Source organism: Ursus americanus, chromosome 1 (assembly GCF_024610735.1).
Source record: "Ursus americanus isolate L20-20 chromosome 1, mUrsAme1.1.p, whole genome shotgun sequence".
NCBI lineage: Eukaryota > Metazoa > Chordata > Mammalia > Carnivora > Ursidae > Ursus > Ursus americanus.
This window is the reverse complement of record NC_142127.1, coordinates 5,766,003-5,780,594: the sequence shown is the minus strand read 5'-3', so window position 1 is coordinate 5,780,594 and position 14,592 is coordinate 5,766,003. Positions and strand designations below refer to the sequence as shown.

At 39.3% G+C, this 14,592-nt stretch overlaps 1 protein-coding gene across 1 annotated transcript in view; it reads left to right on the top strand.

Annotated features, from left to right (window-relative positions):
• CNTNAP5 (contactin associated protein family member 5) overlaps positions 1-14,592 on the top strand; it is a 773,827-nt gene that overhangs the window by 444,216 nt on the left and 315,019 nt on the right. Inside the window, exon 11 of the mRNA XM_087853915.1 lies at positions 14,162-14,268. Within this exon, the coding sequence (XP_087710041.1) occupies positions 14,162-14,268 (107 nt within the window). The remainder of the gene's footprint in view (positions 1-14,161; positions 14,269-14,592) is intronic.

The window sequence follows — 14,592 nt, the reverse complement described above, 5'->3', positions numbered from 1 at the left end:
TGGTGTGTGTGTGTGTGTGTGTGTGTGTGAGAATGTGCACCATGGGCTTACAGGCTGTCCAAGAGGGGAATTAATTAGAAGAAGTTCACAACTTCACAAATATATTTGACTGCAAAACCCTTCTTTCCACAGACTACTCATCCACATAATAAACTTTTGGAAATGCTGCCCTGATGTATAGTAAATATATCAGAGTAAACACCAGGAGGTGGTCAGTAGTGAGACAAAGTGGCTTCAAAAGCTAGCATTAAAGAGAACAAGAGAGTCATAAGCAGATGTTAGTCTTCCTTTTTTCCTTTTTCTCAATAAACATTTTTCCATTAAGGAAAAATTCCTCCTAATTTTGATGCCTAGAACTTCTGCCTTTGATTTGTACACTCCTGGATTTACAGCCTGCTTTTTACACTTCTGTAATCTTAAATAAGCTGCTTAATATGTGATCCTCACTTTCCTAGAGATAGTGATAACTGCCTCACAGGGTTGTTTTATGGATTAGCTGAAATAATTATTGTGAGAGCCTAGCACTAAGTCTAGCACACCAAGTGTAGCACTTAATACGTGGTAGGGAGGTTAACATTCTTCAACATATATAAATATTTGGGGAAAACTCAGGCAGAAAGGGGAAGAGCACAGTATAATTTATTTCCTAAAACCCTAGAGCTTGCAGAAAGACTGCAGTGTTTGTACCCACTGTGATGGTGGCTTAAGACAATATTCCCAGGGATTCCAAGATAGAGTTTAGACTCAAAGGTGAAAGACTGCCGTGGATGACTAGCGGTATCTGCCAAAGAAGTAGGAGGGAGTGAAAGCAACTTTTTCTTAGCCATGTGGGAAATATTAAACACAGAAATGCCAGGTGACCCTCAGTCATCTAAGAACTGTCTGTCAGCATGCCATTTGATTCCAAATGAATAAAAATACACTTGGTGAACAGTTACAGTCTGAACTTTCCGGTGTGGATTATCAATTTTGAGAAGAGACAGATTAATGTAGGCTTGGAACAAGTGTTCAGTTTTAGGATATCACTTAAGCTAAGCCTGAAATGACAGAGAAGATTATATTTTTTAAAAAATATTATATTTACTTATTTGAGAAAGAATGAGAGAGAGAGAATGAGAAGTGGGGAGGAGCAGAGGAAGATAGAGAAGCAGACTCCCTGCTGAGCAGGTAGCCGGACATCAGGCTCCATCCCAGGACTGCGGGATCATGACCTGAGCCAAACGCAGCTGATTAACCCACTGAGCCACCCAGGCACCAGACAGAGAGGATTCTTGTGCAAAACTGAAGGACAGTGAAAGCAGGCAGGATGTGGATTCATGTGTTAAAATGGGGACTGTGGGCAGTCCCTTAGAAGCCATCTATAATTTTATGTGTCTAGGACCTCTTGCCCCTTATTATCTGGGATTGTTCCTCCTTCCTTCCCTTCCCATGTCTGTGGAAACTCTGTCTCTTACATGGCTCCTGGCCCTCGGCCGGAGTGGACTGACCCATCAAGTTGGGCCAAACTGGTTCCCTCCGAGGAGTCCCAAACTTGACATTAGAGAGAAAAGTTCTTTTTTAATAGAGGACACCTTAGATTGCCAAACTTGGCCATTCACAGCCATACTCCCTGCCTCAGGCGGAAGTTAGGATATAAGCAGAGTGAGGGAAGTCAACCCACAGAGCAAAGCAAAGGACAGGGAGCAGGGAATCCACCTCTTGTATTCAGGTGCACAGGCTCAGCTGCTCTGTATCCCTATTCTCCTTGCTGCTTGCAGTTCCGCTCTTAACTGTATTCTGTGAGCCTGTGTCTCCTCCTTGACCTAGGATGGCTTAAATGCTAAGCATTTTCAACTAAGGTTCTCCTGAATATAAGACATTTCAGATCATGTTTCCATACTTGTAAGTCAGATAAAGAAGAATCTAAGCAAGCCAAAAGGAAAAAAAAAATACAGATATATAATGATCATAGGAAGGATTCGATATTTTCCTTCTTGTTTGTGTTCTCCATAATCTCCTCGTGCAAGGGTCATAGCATTTTAGCTGAAATCGGATTCAGGGCCTATGCCCAGAACATACACAAATTCAGGGACCAAGGAAACTGTTCACTGGACTTGAGCGAAATCACTAGCGACCACCTGTGCTGCCAGTGGTTTTACTGCTAGGCAGGGCATGGCCCCTGAGGGGTTCAGGTCTCCGCTACCTTACCTCTCAAGCCTCAGACACAGAGCTTAACTCAGAGCCTTGGCTGCTCAGTTCCCTCCAGGAAGCCAGGTTTGCTTGGTTAAGTGGACAGGACACTGATGAAACTTAAATGAGCAAAGATGGAGTGTGACCTTTCTTAGCAGCTCCTGAGGTTAGCAACAGAGAATGGAAATGTAAGATCTGCATAGACAGGCCCAGTAGCAAACTGAGCTCAGCAACTTGCAGACCAAACCTCTCTCTTCATGCGCTGGGAGAAACATATCTGCTACAAAAAGAAAGAAAAGAAAATACACAGTCTGGGTCTGAGTCAAAAACCGCCTGCAAGTATACATGAAAAGAATAATGAGTTTATTGACACTGATTCCTGTTCTGCGAAAAGGCTTTGGAGATTATTTTTGCCTTGACTTTGCTAAAGAGGAAATTAAAGCCCAGAAAAACATAAATAATTTTGAATGTGACAACAGCCAGAAAATGACAGACTAAGATTTGAACTTGGATCTCCCTAATCTGAAGTCTGGGTTGTCCTCTCTGTCCCTGTCCCCTCTGTGAAGGAGCCCACACTGGCCTTCATCAAGGACGCAAGGGGATGGACCCACACCAGCCCTCAGTCATAGCGGGCTCAAAAATGAGGGCTTCTGGTTGAGCCCCTAATTCTCTCTCTTAAACAGCCACTCAAGTTTAATTTGATAGCATGACCTTTAAAGGGATAAATAAAAGAACCTTATAAACATGCCCGAATGGACCAGCATCCCAGATAATCCAGGCCCTGCTGGTGTCCTGTCTGTTCACACTCTTTGTGGATTCCAGGGGCCATGACGGTGACCACAGCAGCCAGGGCCAGCCTGGCCAGCACGAATATCAGCTGGAAAATAAAACCTTGGAGGAGTCTAGATAATAAAACCTGAAAGGAGATTGATGAACCCAATCATAACCTGTGTCCTTCTTGTCTTGTATCTGAGAGGTTTTCCTTCTTTCTTGTTTCGGCAATGGATTTTTTTTTTTATTCCTCCAAATAAAATCATAGGACTATCTATAAAAGATAAAAGCAATATTTGAGGATCCAATTAAATATTTCTAAACTTGGTCTATGAAAACAATGAGGCACTTTGACCGAGTGTCACACATTGCTGTCATGTGTTAGCCTCAGGACTCATTTTGTATAGCTCTTCTAAGTATTTTAAAAATCCTGATTCACATAGGTAAGTAGCTGCCAGCGGATCTAGGTTTTGAATACCTTCCCCTGAAATAGCTGATATTTTCCAATAAGATTTATCCGGAGGTGTTCAAAAGTAGGTATAATTTTTTATTTCAAATCTGAGATCTGTATTCGTTCCTTATAAATACAAAAGCCAGATAAATGCATAGTCAGTGCTATCACTTTCTATAATATGACCATTTTTTGATGTCATGTTCATCCATTCACTTGCTCCAGTTCTTGCTCTGTTATTATGCCATGGAAAGAGCATGTGGCTAGCAGATGTTCCGGAGCTTGGCTGGGCTTAAATGGATTTAAGTGGGTTTAAGTGTAGCAGTGGCCTCCCTTCAGCTGCTCTACCTTCTGGGGCCTGAGCAGACCCCATGGCACCCGGCTGATGCAGTACGGCGTCCTTCCTCATAGATGACACTAGTACATTCTTTTTTTTTTTTTAAAGATTTTATATATTTATTTGACAGAGATAGAGACAGCCAGCGAGAGAGGGAACACAAGCAGGGGGAGTGGGAGAGGAAGAAGCAGGCTCCCAGCAGAGGAGCCTGATGTGGGGCTCGATCCCATAACGCCGGGATCACGCCCTGAGCCGAAGGCAGACGCTTAACCGCTGTGCCACCCAGGCGCCCCGACACTAGTACATTCTTATTCCCATGAATACACTGGGAAGGCAGAAGAAGATTGACATCAAGGTCTCCAGGGTTAACCAGGAGTACAAAACTAGCAAATTGATAGTGCGGTGTATTAAAATGTGATATAGGGACACCTGGGTGACTCAATCATTAAGCCTCTGACTTCAGCTCAGGTCATGATCTCAGGGTCCTGGGATCAAGCCCTGCATCAGGCTCAGTGGGGAGTCTGCTTGAGGTTCCCCCTTTCCCTCTCCACCTCCCCCCATCCCAAATAAATAAATAAATAAATAAATAAATAAATAAATAAATAAATAAAATCTTAAAAAAAAAATAAAATCTGATACATAACACATTGAAAAGCTATCATGTTTTAATTTAAAATTTAAAAAAATAGAAATATTTGCAAAAAGAGCCCAAGATCTAGAAAAGGGAAAAAAGAAATCTCCATAATTTGCAATCCCTCTGACCCAGCTCTACAGGGTGGTTTTGAACTTGAACTCAACTAGACCCTTGGTATTCACTGCACTGTGAGGACCTGCACCTCTGGCAACTTCAGGGAATTTATTATAAATGCAGAACCTCAGTCTCTACCCCAGACCTACTGTATCACATTTTAAGCAAAATTTAACAAGCACTGAGCCAGACAACAGAATTGTTCCCATTCGCAGTGGGATATGAATGATGGTCTAAATTTTAAGAATAAGACCATTCTAGTAATCTGGAAAGCTCTATTGTTTGCATTTCCTGATTAACTTTAACATAACAATTGCGATGTCATCTCTATGATGCTAAACGAAATCATTCCACTGGAAGGCGCACAAAACTGGTCACCTTACTGATGCGTAGCAGATAAACCCAGACCAAATTTCTCTCCCATGAAGTCCAGAGCCTATCTGTTAATTGTGTGGTGTGTTTCCATTCCAATGAAGCCCTTCTAGGCCATTGAGACAAATGGAGTTATTAGGGAAATTCAATTCTGCCTCATTTTGTCAAAATGATCCGTATCAGGCTAATAGGGAATTCTCTTCCCTTGTGATTTAAAAAACAAAACAAAACAAAACAAAACAAAACATATTATTATTTGGAGAAAAGGAACATGTATCTTTCTTTGTAAAGTAACTAGGTAGCAATGATTTGGTATTAGTTTCATGGTCTCAGCTTACTTCTCATATTAACGGTATTGGAATAGATAACACTGATATATTCTTGAATCAGAACATCCTCTGCTTTGAAGAAATGACCTTTGAAGAGCGCTGAGCATTTCTGGGTCATAACCTTTAGGTTTGCAGATGAGAGGAAAGAGGACTTTCCTGTTTTGCTATCAAAAGCCAGGGCAGAGAGGAGGCGTGCCCGCTGTGGATGCTGGGGTCTGTGTGGAAGCTGGGCAGTACCAGTGGGATCACTGATGTGCACAGCAAATTCCTTGGACCACGGTTGCTTTGTCCATTATCTGGGGATCTTCTCAGTAAGGACTGACAATTGGCTCCCTGCTGTGAACTAGACCTTGGGAAATTTAGGAAACTGACTTCTGACACTTTTCTTTTTATTCACTTAATTCCTTAACGTCTGCATCTGCTGTAATTACAACAAATTTCAATTATAATGAAGATCCAACTGTGGGGGTAAAATGGGATTATGGTAATTGTTAGAATGGAGAGGCATAGAAATAGGTTTCAAAAGCTTTCAGAGAAGCTATCTGACCAAAATAAGATCAATGCAGTTGGCTGCTAATTAAAGCAAACAGACAAAAGAACGCAACCTAGCTGATTTTTAATGTATGAGCTTCATTAAAAGTCTTACATTAGTCGGCTTGCATTTTGAGGACTATTGAAATGTTTTGTTCTTTTTGTCTCTAAGGAAAGCATATAGAAATTGAAACTGACCTTCAACTGTATAAAGAAGGGATGAGAATTCTTAAAAAGGGAAGTAACTCAATGGAGCATAAATACATTCAGACTCATTTATAGGTAACCATTTATTTGAACATTTGGGAATTTTAAAGGCCTGCCAATAGATGTCCTATTCATTTCAATCTGTTATGGGGAGTGAGGAAGAGGGAAATTTCATACTGAGGAAAAAATATTTCTGTGGGTGTTTATAGAAATACACTGAGTGTTTTTTTAGACTGATCTAAACAGATGACTTCCTCTAGCTGTGTTCAGGTTGGGAATTTTTTAGGGGTATGCATGTGTCTAACAGTGCATGTGTTTAAATAACTGTAATAGAAGGATAGATACTCAGGAACACACAGTTAACCGTTGTGCTGATTTTCTTAGACAAAAGACCCTTTCCTTTTAATTTTTGCAAGAGACTTTTAAAATTACATGGATCAATAGAGGGCCATAATGAATGTGGTCATTAGGAGTGTATTACCAGGTGGGCTTTGTTCCAAGGAACAGAGGCCTCACCCACCGAATTTTATTTTCAGAGTTTAATGAGGGAGGTAGAAGGTAGTCAGTTAGACCTGGATTTGAGTGCCCTCTCTGTTCCAGTGGGTGGCCTGGGAACTCACTGAGCCTCTTCATTCTCCTGAACCTCTTCTGTTGTCCAGCTGGTCTCCTACCTGGGCTAAGAATGTGCCTTGGGACAGCCTGACTCGCTCTTCTTAGAGACCATTTCTTAAGTGAATGAATTTCTCTTTGCTGTTGTCTAGTGGAAAAATAAAATGTGAATGTAAGCCCACATATATGTTTATTTCCAGTTTCATCATAAAGCCATGACCAACCCAGAAACAAAGAGCGGGATGGTACTTTCATTCCCACATTTAACCATTATTAGCAGACTACCGATTTGGGCTATTTCCTTCTAGATCTTATTTTCTCTTTATAACAATGAGGGCAGCAGCAGAAGCTATACATGATACTCTGCAGTTCACTTTCAGTACTTAATAGTATATTACACATGGAGAACTTTCCAGTATCCTTACATATAGATGTATGTATTCATTTTAATTGCCTCATAACATGCCACAGTGTGGAGGTGCATTGTTTCTTTAACCATTCCCAAAATGGTGGACTATGTTTCCATTTTTTAAGTTGTTGGTAATTATAATAATTTTACATATATATTTTTAAAGGAATTTATTTATTTATTTATTTATTTATTTATTATTTATTTATTTGAGACAGAGAGAGAGCACACATGCATGAGTTGGGGGAGGGGCAGAGGGAGAGAGAGAATCCCAAGCAGACTCCACACTCAACATGAAGCCTGACGCTCAATCCCAGGACCCTGAGATAATGACCTGAACCAAAATCAAGTGTTGGATGCTTAACTGACTGAGCCACCCAGGGGCCCCAGTAATTTTGCATATATCTTTGTGTGTGTAAGTATTTCTGGGGCATTATTCCAAGAAGTGGAATTGCTAAGTCAAAGTACATACATAATCAAAATTTTGGAAATGCCACTGCATTAGTGGCAATGGCCTTCACAAGTTACATGAACAGCAAGGAACGTAATAGGGAAACACTAGGAAAGACTGTAGAGGAACAATGTATGAAATAAGAAAAAATACTCACAAAACATAAAGAAAATTAAAAGAACAACTACTCAATATTAAAAAAATAATGCAAATTAAAGGAGGTAATGCTTTTTCCCTTGACACTTGCAAATTAAGAAGAATAAAATAAAATCCAAGGATAGCTAGTTTTAAAGAGATTTACCTCACTACTGTTTAGGGGAGATGAAGACATTAGGGAGGAGAATTTGGTTAACAGATTGAACCTAAAATCTATTGTATTCAACCAAAAAGTACTCACTACGGTGACGGTGACGGTGACGGAGACACACAGAAGCAGAAGAACCAGTATTCAGCGCTGAGCAAAGGGAAGTTGCTCTCAGGGTGAAGCTCAGGGGCACTGTGCAGAGCCTGTGGATGACACTGTACTCCCCCATAAAGTGGGTTAGGAAGGTAAGACTTAATACCTGAATAATCAGCCAACACAGGTATGATGACAGCATGGTATGCACAAAGGAGGATTTTTTTTATGCAGGTAAGATGCCCTGTAAGGTTATTTTTGTTTCAAAGAGTGATACTGACTTTCTTAAAATTATGAGCTCAAAATCTTGTTTTTTTAAAGTCTTCTTTTTTACTTTTTAAAAAATCAGTTTATAAAATTGTATTCTATTAAGTCTAGCAAATATTAGAGCTCAGGTCTAAAAGCCCTTTCAATAATGCTTAATCCCATTTATGGATTTAGTTACTTAAATACCTTCAAATGTATTAAACTACGTTTATAATATGATTTATTTACTTTCCAAGTCGTACAATTTACTGCATTATAAGAGAGAATGCCACAAATATTTATTAAAGTTAAGTATCCAGAAAATGAACATTTAACTTTGGTGAACTAAATTTATGTTAGATGTTGTACTAAGGAAGATTTTTAAGGTCTAAATCAGTTATTCTTCACTTTTTAAACTGAAGTTTGCAAGGCTTATATTAAATAGGCCAAATTCCCTTAAAAATTACAAATACCAAAGAACTGTTAAATTTTTCTCCAAGTTTTATTATAATCTTGCTACAGGAGAAAAGAACCATCTCAGGCCAATTCAAAGATCTATTCTTAGCAGGAGCTGTTTTGAGGATACTTTTTTGGGGGCCTTTCAAAGATATCCTTTGTTAGACTGAATTTAAAAAAATTGAATTCATTATAATTACAGTCCTTGACTTGTTACAAGACTGTTTAAGTTAGGGTCCTTTTAAGGTTGCCCATTGACTGACATTGGTCTTTTTTTTTTTTTTAATATTATGTTAGTCACCATACAGTACTTTATTAGTTTTTGATGTAGTGTTCCATGATTCATTGTTTGCATATAACACCCAATGCTCCTTGCAGTACGTGCCCTCCTTAGTACCCTTCACCGGCTAACCCATCCCCCCACCCCCCTCCCCTCTGAAACCCTTAGTTTGTTTCCAGGAGTCCATAGTTTCTCATGGTTCCTCTCGCCCTCTGATTTCCATACCGACATTGGTCTTTATCCTATTAAAGTCCATTATAAATATGGTAAAGCATTTTATCAAAGTCAAAAATACTAGTTTCTTCCCAGGAAGATGTAGGTTACATCAACAGAAGTTTCTGGCTGAGATCAGCTTTGGGACCATTTTTCTCTTTCAATAACTTATTCCTTCTTAACTCCCAAACATTAATACTAAGGTTTTGATTATCATAAACTTTTGATACTAAATTCGGAAATTTGGAGGTTTAAAAATTTCATGTCTAAAGAGGGCACTGACTATGCTAAGTGATGGAGATATGAGCATGATCCTTGTTGATGCTGGGGGAACACCCTGAGTGCTGTGAACCCATGGGTGCTTGGTCAAGGGCTCCAGGACGTCCTGGTGGGCTGGCCATGAAGCCCACAGTTCTACATTCAAAGGCCAACTTGGATCCTGAATTTATTTTCCATTTTGCTAATAGACCTTGATGGGCTTCTGCGTTTTTCTCTATTGGTGGGATTATAAAATTATGAAGTTTATTTTAAACATTATGCCATCAATTTTTGGATTGGTTAAGTAGCTTTGTCTAGCTTGGTATAACTTATACATTCTTTCTACCGAAAGCAGGCAGAGACTAGAAACAATCACATTAACTCATATAGGCTTAAGAAATGTAGAGGAAGTCTCTGTCATCTAAAAAAAAAAAAAAAGGAAAAAGAAAAGAAATCAAAGCAAGAGTACAGCAGGGACAGGGGCTGTCTTAGCAGTATCTTTATTTTAAGAAATTCTTATTATTTTAAGAATTCAACAATTTGGTCATGAAAAGGGATTGAAAATAGAATCAAAATCTCTTTTCCCCACCTGTCATCACTGAATTTATAGAATTTGTAGAACGAATTATATATCATTATGATAATTATATAATAAATATATCCTTCATTCTCTAGTTCAGGTTTATTTATTGCCAATTAACCCATTTGTCACTATCATTAAGACCTCTTCAGCCACCAAAAGTATTTTTAAAAACTCTAACCTCACAGCTTCAAGTTTGCTAATGAATTTCTGGGATCAGTGGGTAACTATGTGAAGCCCCCTCCATCCCATTCTTTGCAGAAGTGGTGCCTTAATGCATGCTGAGAGCTCACATTTAAGGAGGTGGATCAACTGGCATTTGGTAGAGAGAGGATGTATGGTGGTTGGGAATACAGGCTTCAGTGACAGGTAGCATAGCTCACGTTCCTGGCTCTGTCACTTCATATTTGGGTAAGTTATTTACCCTCATCTTGCCTTACTTTCTTCACTATCAAATAGGGGAAATAAAACATTAAAGCAACATCTCAGATACGATTGTGAGCACACGTCAAAGTTTCATTTCAAGATTGCTGGTAAGAGAAAGCCTTTGAGAAGGCAAACCTAGACTGACTTTTGGTGGATGTATTTTGTAGGAGATTATCCGTGAAAACAATGTTTGGTTAAACATCATTAGGATAGTCACAAGCCTGGTTAAATGTCATTGCATTTTGCAATATCTGATTAAAGGTGACAATAATCAAGGTGAAGGAAAGTGTCCTGATCATGCTGAAGGCTTTCTTTGTTTAACAGTGTGCACCTGGAGAAAACACATCCATCCAGATCCAGCTGCATATGAAATGTCATTAGAAATTTAGGACATAGGAATTCAGAGTGCTTATCTCCTAACAATTTGAATTGAGGACCTTACCCCTAAGATTGTGACACTCTTAATGGACTTTTCTTATTTTGGTAGCCCCTCCACTCTTCTCTTTCTGGGTCATGCCTTCAGTGCTCAGTTTATGGCAAGTAGACAGAAAAAGAAACAAAGCACCAGCTTAAAGAAACTGATTAAAGAATATGGAAATTATACTCATAAAACTGCCCTTGTTAAATAAGCACATTGGGGTTATGCATCTTTTATTTTGAGTGTCAGCTTTACAGATGAGTTTTTCTAATCATAGTATGTGTTGAACCAAAATGAACCAAGCTAGAAGCATCCATTAATTTTTTTCTCCTCATTTTAGGAATATTAGATTTTCCTTTACCAAAGCACTCTTTTTCTCTTTCAGAAATATATCATTTTTTTAAAGTGATCATAAGCAATGAATTTCAATCCTACACTTTCCTTGGTAAATTGAGTTTATTAACACTGCAGTACAAAGTCTATGTGAGGCTTATTAAGGATGTGTTCAAAATGCCCAGATATTTCTTACTATTTTCCCCAAGGCCCCTCCTACAACATGCCCAACTGAATTTGGAAATCTTGTCTTTTAAAATATTCTAAAGTATAGAATAGAGGGGAAAATGTGTGTTCTCATTTCTTTTTGTATTTAAAGAATGCTATTTTACAAAAGGTTAAGATTCTGTTAGTTGAAAATCACAGAATCTCGGCTTGAGCCAGCCCAAATGGAATGGGGGTTTTTCTAGAAAGATCTCAGGTTATCTTACAACATGTGATACAGATTAAAACAGCCAAACCTCAGGAAGTTCAGGAGTGCAACCAAATCTTGGAACAGGAACCAGCCACCCAAGTACGTCAGGACTTTCCATCTGTCTTTTCTGCTGCATTCTGTTCCCCAACATTCTCTCTCTCTCTCTTTCACTGCATGCAAGCTTTCTTCTTGTACTTGAAAATGTGGCCCCTGAGAACTTCTAAGTTTTCCATTTTATAGCTTCAGACATTAAAAAGAGTCCAATCTGAACCTTCTTGGTACTGAAACCAAAAAAACTATAGGATTTAATGCCAACTGGCCTGGCTTTGCTCGACTTTCTATCTTTATTTTTTTTAAGACATTTATTTATTTGAGAGAGAGAGAGAGTGCGCGCATGGGGGGAGGAGCAGGGGAGAGAGAGAGAGTTTTCAGCAGACTCCCCACTGAGTGTGGAGCCCTACATGGGGCTAGATCTCACAACCCTAAGATCATGACCTGAGCAGAAACCAAGAGCTGGACGCTCAACCAACTGAGCCACCCAGGTGCCCCTAAGCCTTCCATCTTTAAAGCAATTAACTTTATGTTGGGGAAGGAAGGGGAGCAAATAATAGTATAATTTGCCAATCATGGAGTACATGTGAGTTTGTGTGTGTGTGTGTGTGTGTGTGTATTTGGTGTTGGGGAAAGGGAAGTGGAATGGATTTGGATAGGGGTAAAGACAGGAATATAAGAACTTGACAGTTCCAGAGGGAAAATCTACAGAGAAAATGCACTGCAGGAGCAGCACAGTTCAGAATCAGGAAGGTGCTAGGATGTAACGGAAGAAAGGTGTAGGATGAATGGGTTTTCACAGGCTAGCTCCATAGGCTCTCTGTCAGGGTGCACCCTGAGGCAGAGGTCCTTGCTTGAATATGTAGATGAGGACACTGATGCTCCCAAGTTTCGTAACTTGTAACTTTAAGCAATGGATTGCTTATTCACAAGGTGAGTGGGGGGCGGGGCTTTGGTCCATCTCAGTGACAAATCTGTTTCTTTCCCTCTCTACCAAAACCAGGAGCTGGGAATAGGAATCAAGAGGAAGGATAAAATCTGAATTAGGGAAGGCACCCCTTGTTTTTGTTTATGTATTGATTGGTTGGTTTCTGTGAACATGTTCCGTAGAAAATTTATAGGTTCTTTTTTTCCCCCTTCTGTTCTTTAAGCCATAGTTGGATACCATGGAGTTACCAATATGCTTTTCCAAAACATAAGCTCTGTCAGCACAATTGCATGTTTGCAGTGCTGAGCGGAAAATTTCTAATAATATGTCTGAACATATGCAGGGATATTAGTTTCTGGGCTTTGAAACAATCATTGCTGGAGGGTTCCCTACCTCTATAGGACATTTAGAATAAATCATCTTACTTTTGCTTGCCTCACATTCTCAGAGGCTACACAATGAACCCTTTTATTATATTAGACCACTTCCATAACTTCATTGCTCACACCTTCTCCCCTTTTAAATTCGTGGGATTTTTTTCCCTGTAAAGGTTGTTTCAAGAATTGCAGTATTTATCACTGCTTTTACTCTTAATTTTGTTCATTACAAGTATTGAGCACTTGCCAGGTTATTTCTTGGTCACAATAGTACCTGCCATGTAAAGATTTTAAATCATGTATGTAAGAAGTGAAGAGAATTGCCCAAAGTCACTATGCAGCAAATGGCTGAGCTGGGATTTGAACTCAGATATAAGTGACCCTAAAGCCCATGATCTCTGTCCAGAAGATAGGAATATTGCCTTCACTCCTGTTACCTCAAGTGATGCTTGTCATCTGTCCTTCCTATCAGTTTTGTAATACAGTGTGTTTAGTTTGCTTTGTTGTGGCCACGCTTCATACCTTGAATTTTCACTTAATCCAGTCTCAGCCTGTTATAATCCTTTTTGCTAACCATTTGCTGTAGCTTTATGATAGCCCATTAATTTTATGTACTACAACGTCCCTAAGAAATTTTCCAATGTTGGACATTTATATTGATTCATCATGACTTCTTTGTGAATGATGGTAATTAGCATACATAGTTTTTATATTTTGAAATATATGCTTAAGATAGAGCCATGTAATTGTGATTGCGGGGTCAAAATCTACAAATGCTTCAGAGCATTTTTAACGTGTGTGGTGAAAATATTTTTCAGAATAGTCATGCTGTTTTCATTGTAAGTAGTAAAGGCCTCATTTTAAGGGTGGGTTGGCATTTTTTGACATGACAGAATTTCCTTGCGTGTTAAATGAGCAGATACCATCTTTTCAAATTTCATGTGTAGTTTAAAATAGATTGCTGGCCACCACCCAAAAGAGAATCATGAGGACAGTGACCTCAATTATCTGCCCCTTTCCACTTCCCTTTAAAAATGTAGAACATTTCCAAAATGTAAAACCACAATCTGTACATTTTGTTCTATAGTAAATGAAAAATCTTATAGATTCTGACCACTTCAAATTAACTTTAAGCCAATGGCAATTTGCCCCAATGTTGAAATGCTTAATGTAATTGCCTAAATAGCTCTGAGCCTTTCATTACACAATAGTGCTAGATGGACCCACCTCGTGTGGTAAAGCCATAGAATTATTTTTCTGTTGCTCAAGTCTGACATAGGTATAGACATACAACAGACCGATTTCTACTATCAATTCATGCAGTTGGATATTTGTTTTTTTCCCTTCGTTTCAGCTGAGTTGGTTTATTTTTTTTTGCTTTTGCTTTATCTTCCGTTAGGTGTTTACCAAACTACTGTGAGCATGGAGGAAGCTGCTCCCAGTCCTGGACTACCTTCTACTGTAACTGCAGTAACACAGGCTACTCTGGTGCCACCTGCCATAACTGTGAGTAGTTATGATTTCCCCCACAGAATGGGCAAACGTCCAGGAATACCAGTGTTAACTTCAGGATGCATTCAGCATGGGGCAGGCACTGAATGAATGTTCATTCATTCAACATGTGTTTCTTGAGAAGCAGTTATATATGCCCATCCCATGCTGTCCATGCGGGATAGATAGATGCATACAGGTCATATCCTCATGGAGTTTATGGCTTGGCAGAAGCACAGACAGGAAGTGGAATCAGTGTTGGAGGCAGAGGTGAGACAATGTGCCTACGCCCACAAAGGAGAGCCACTAAGTCAAGTACATTGTCTAGATGGGCTCAGT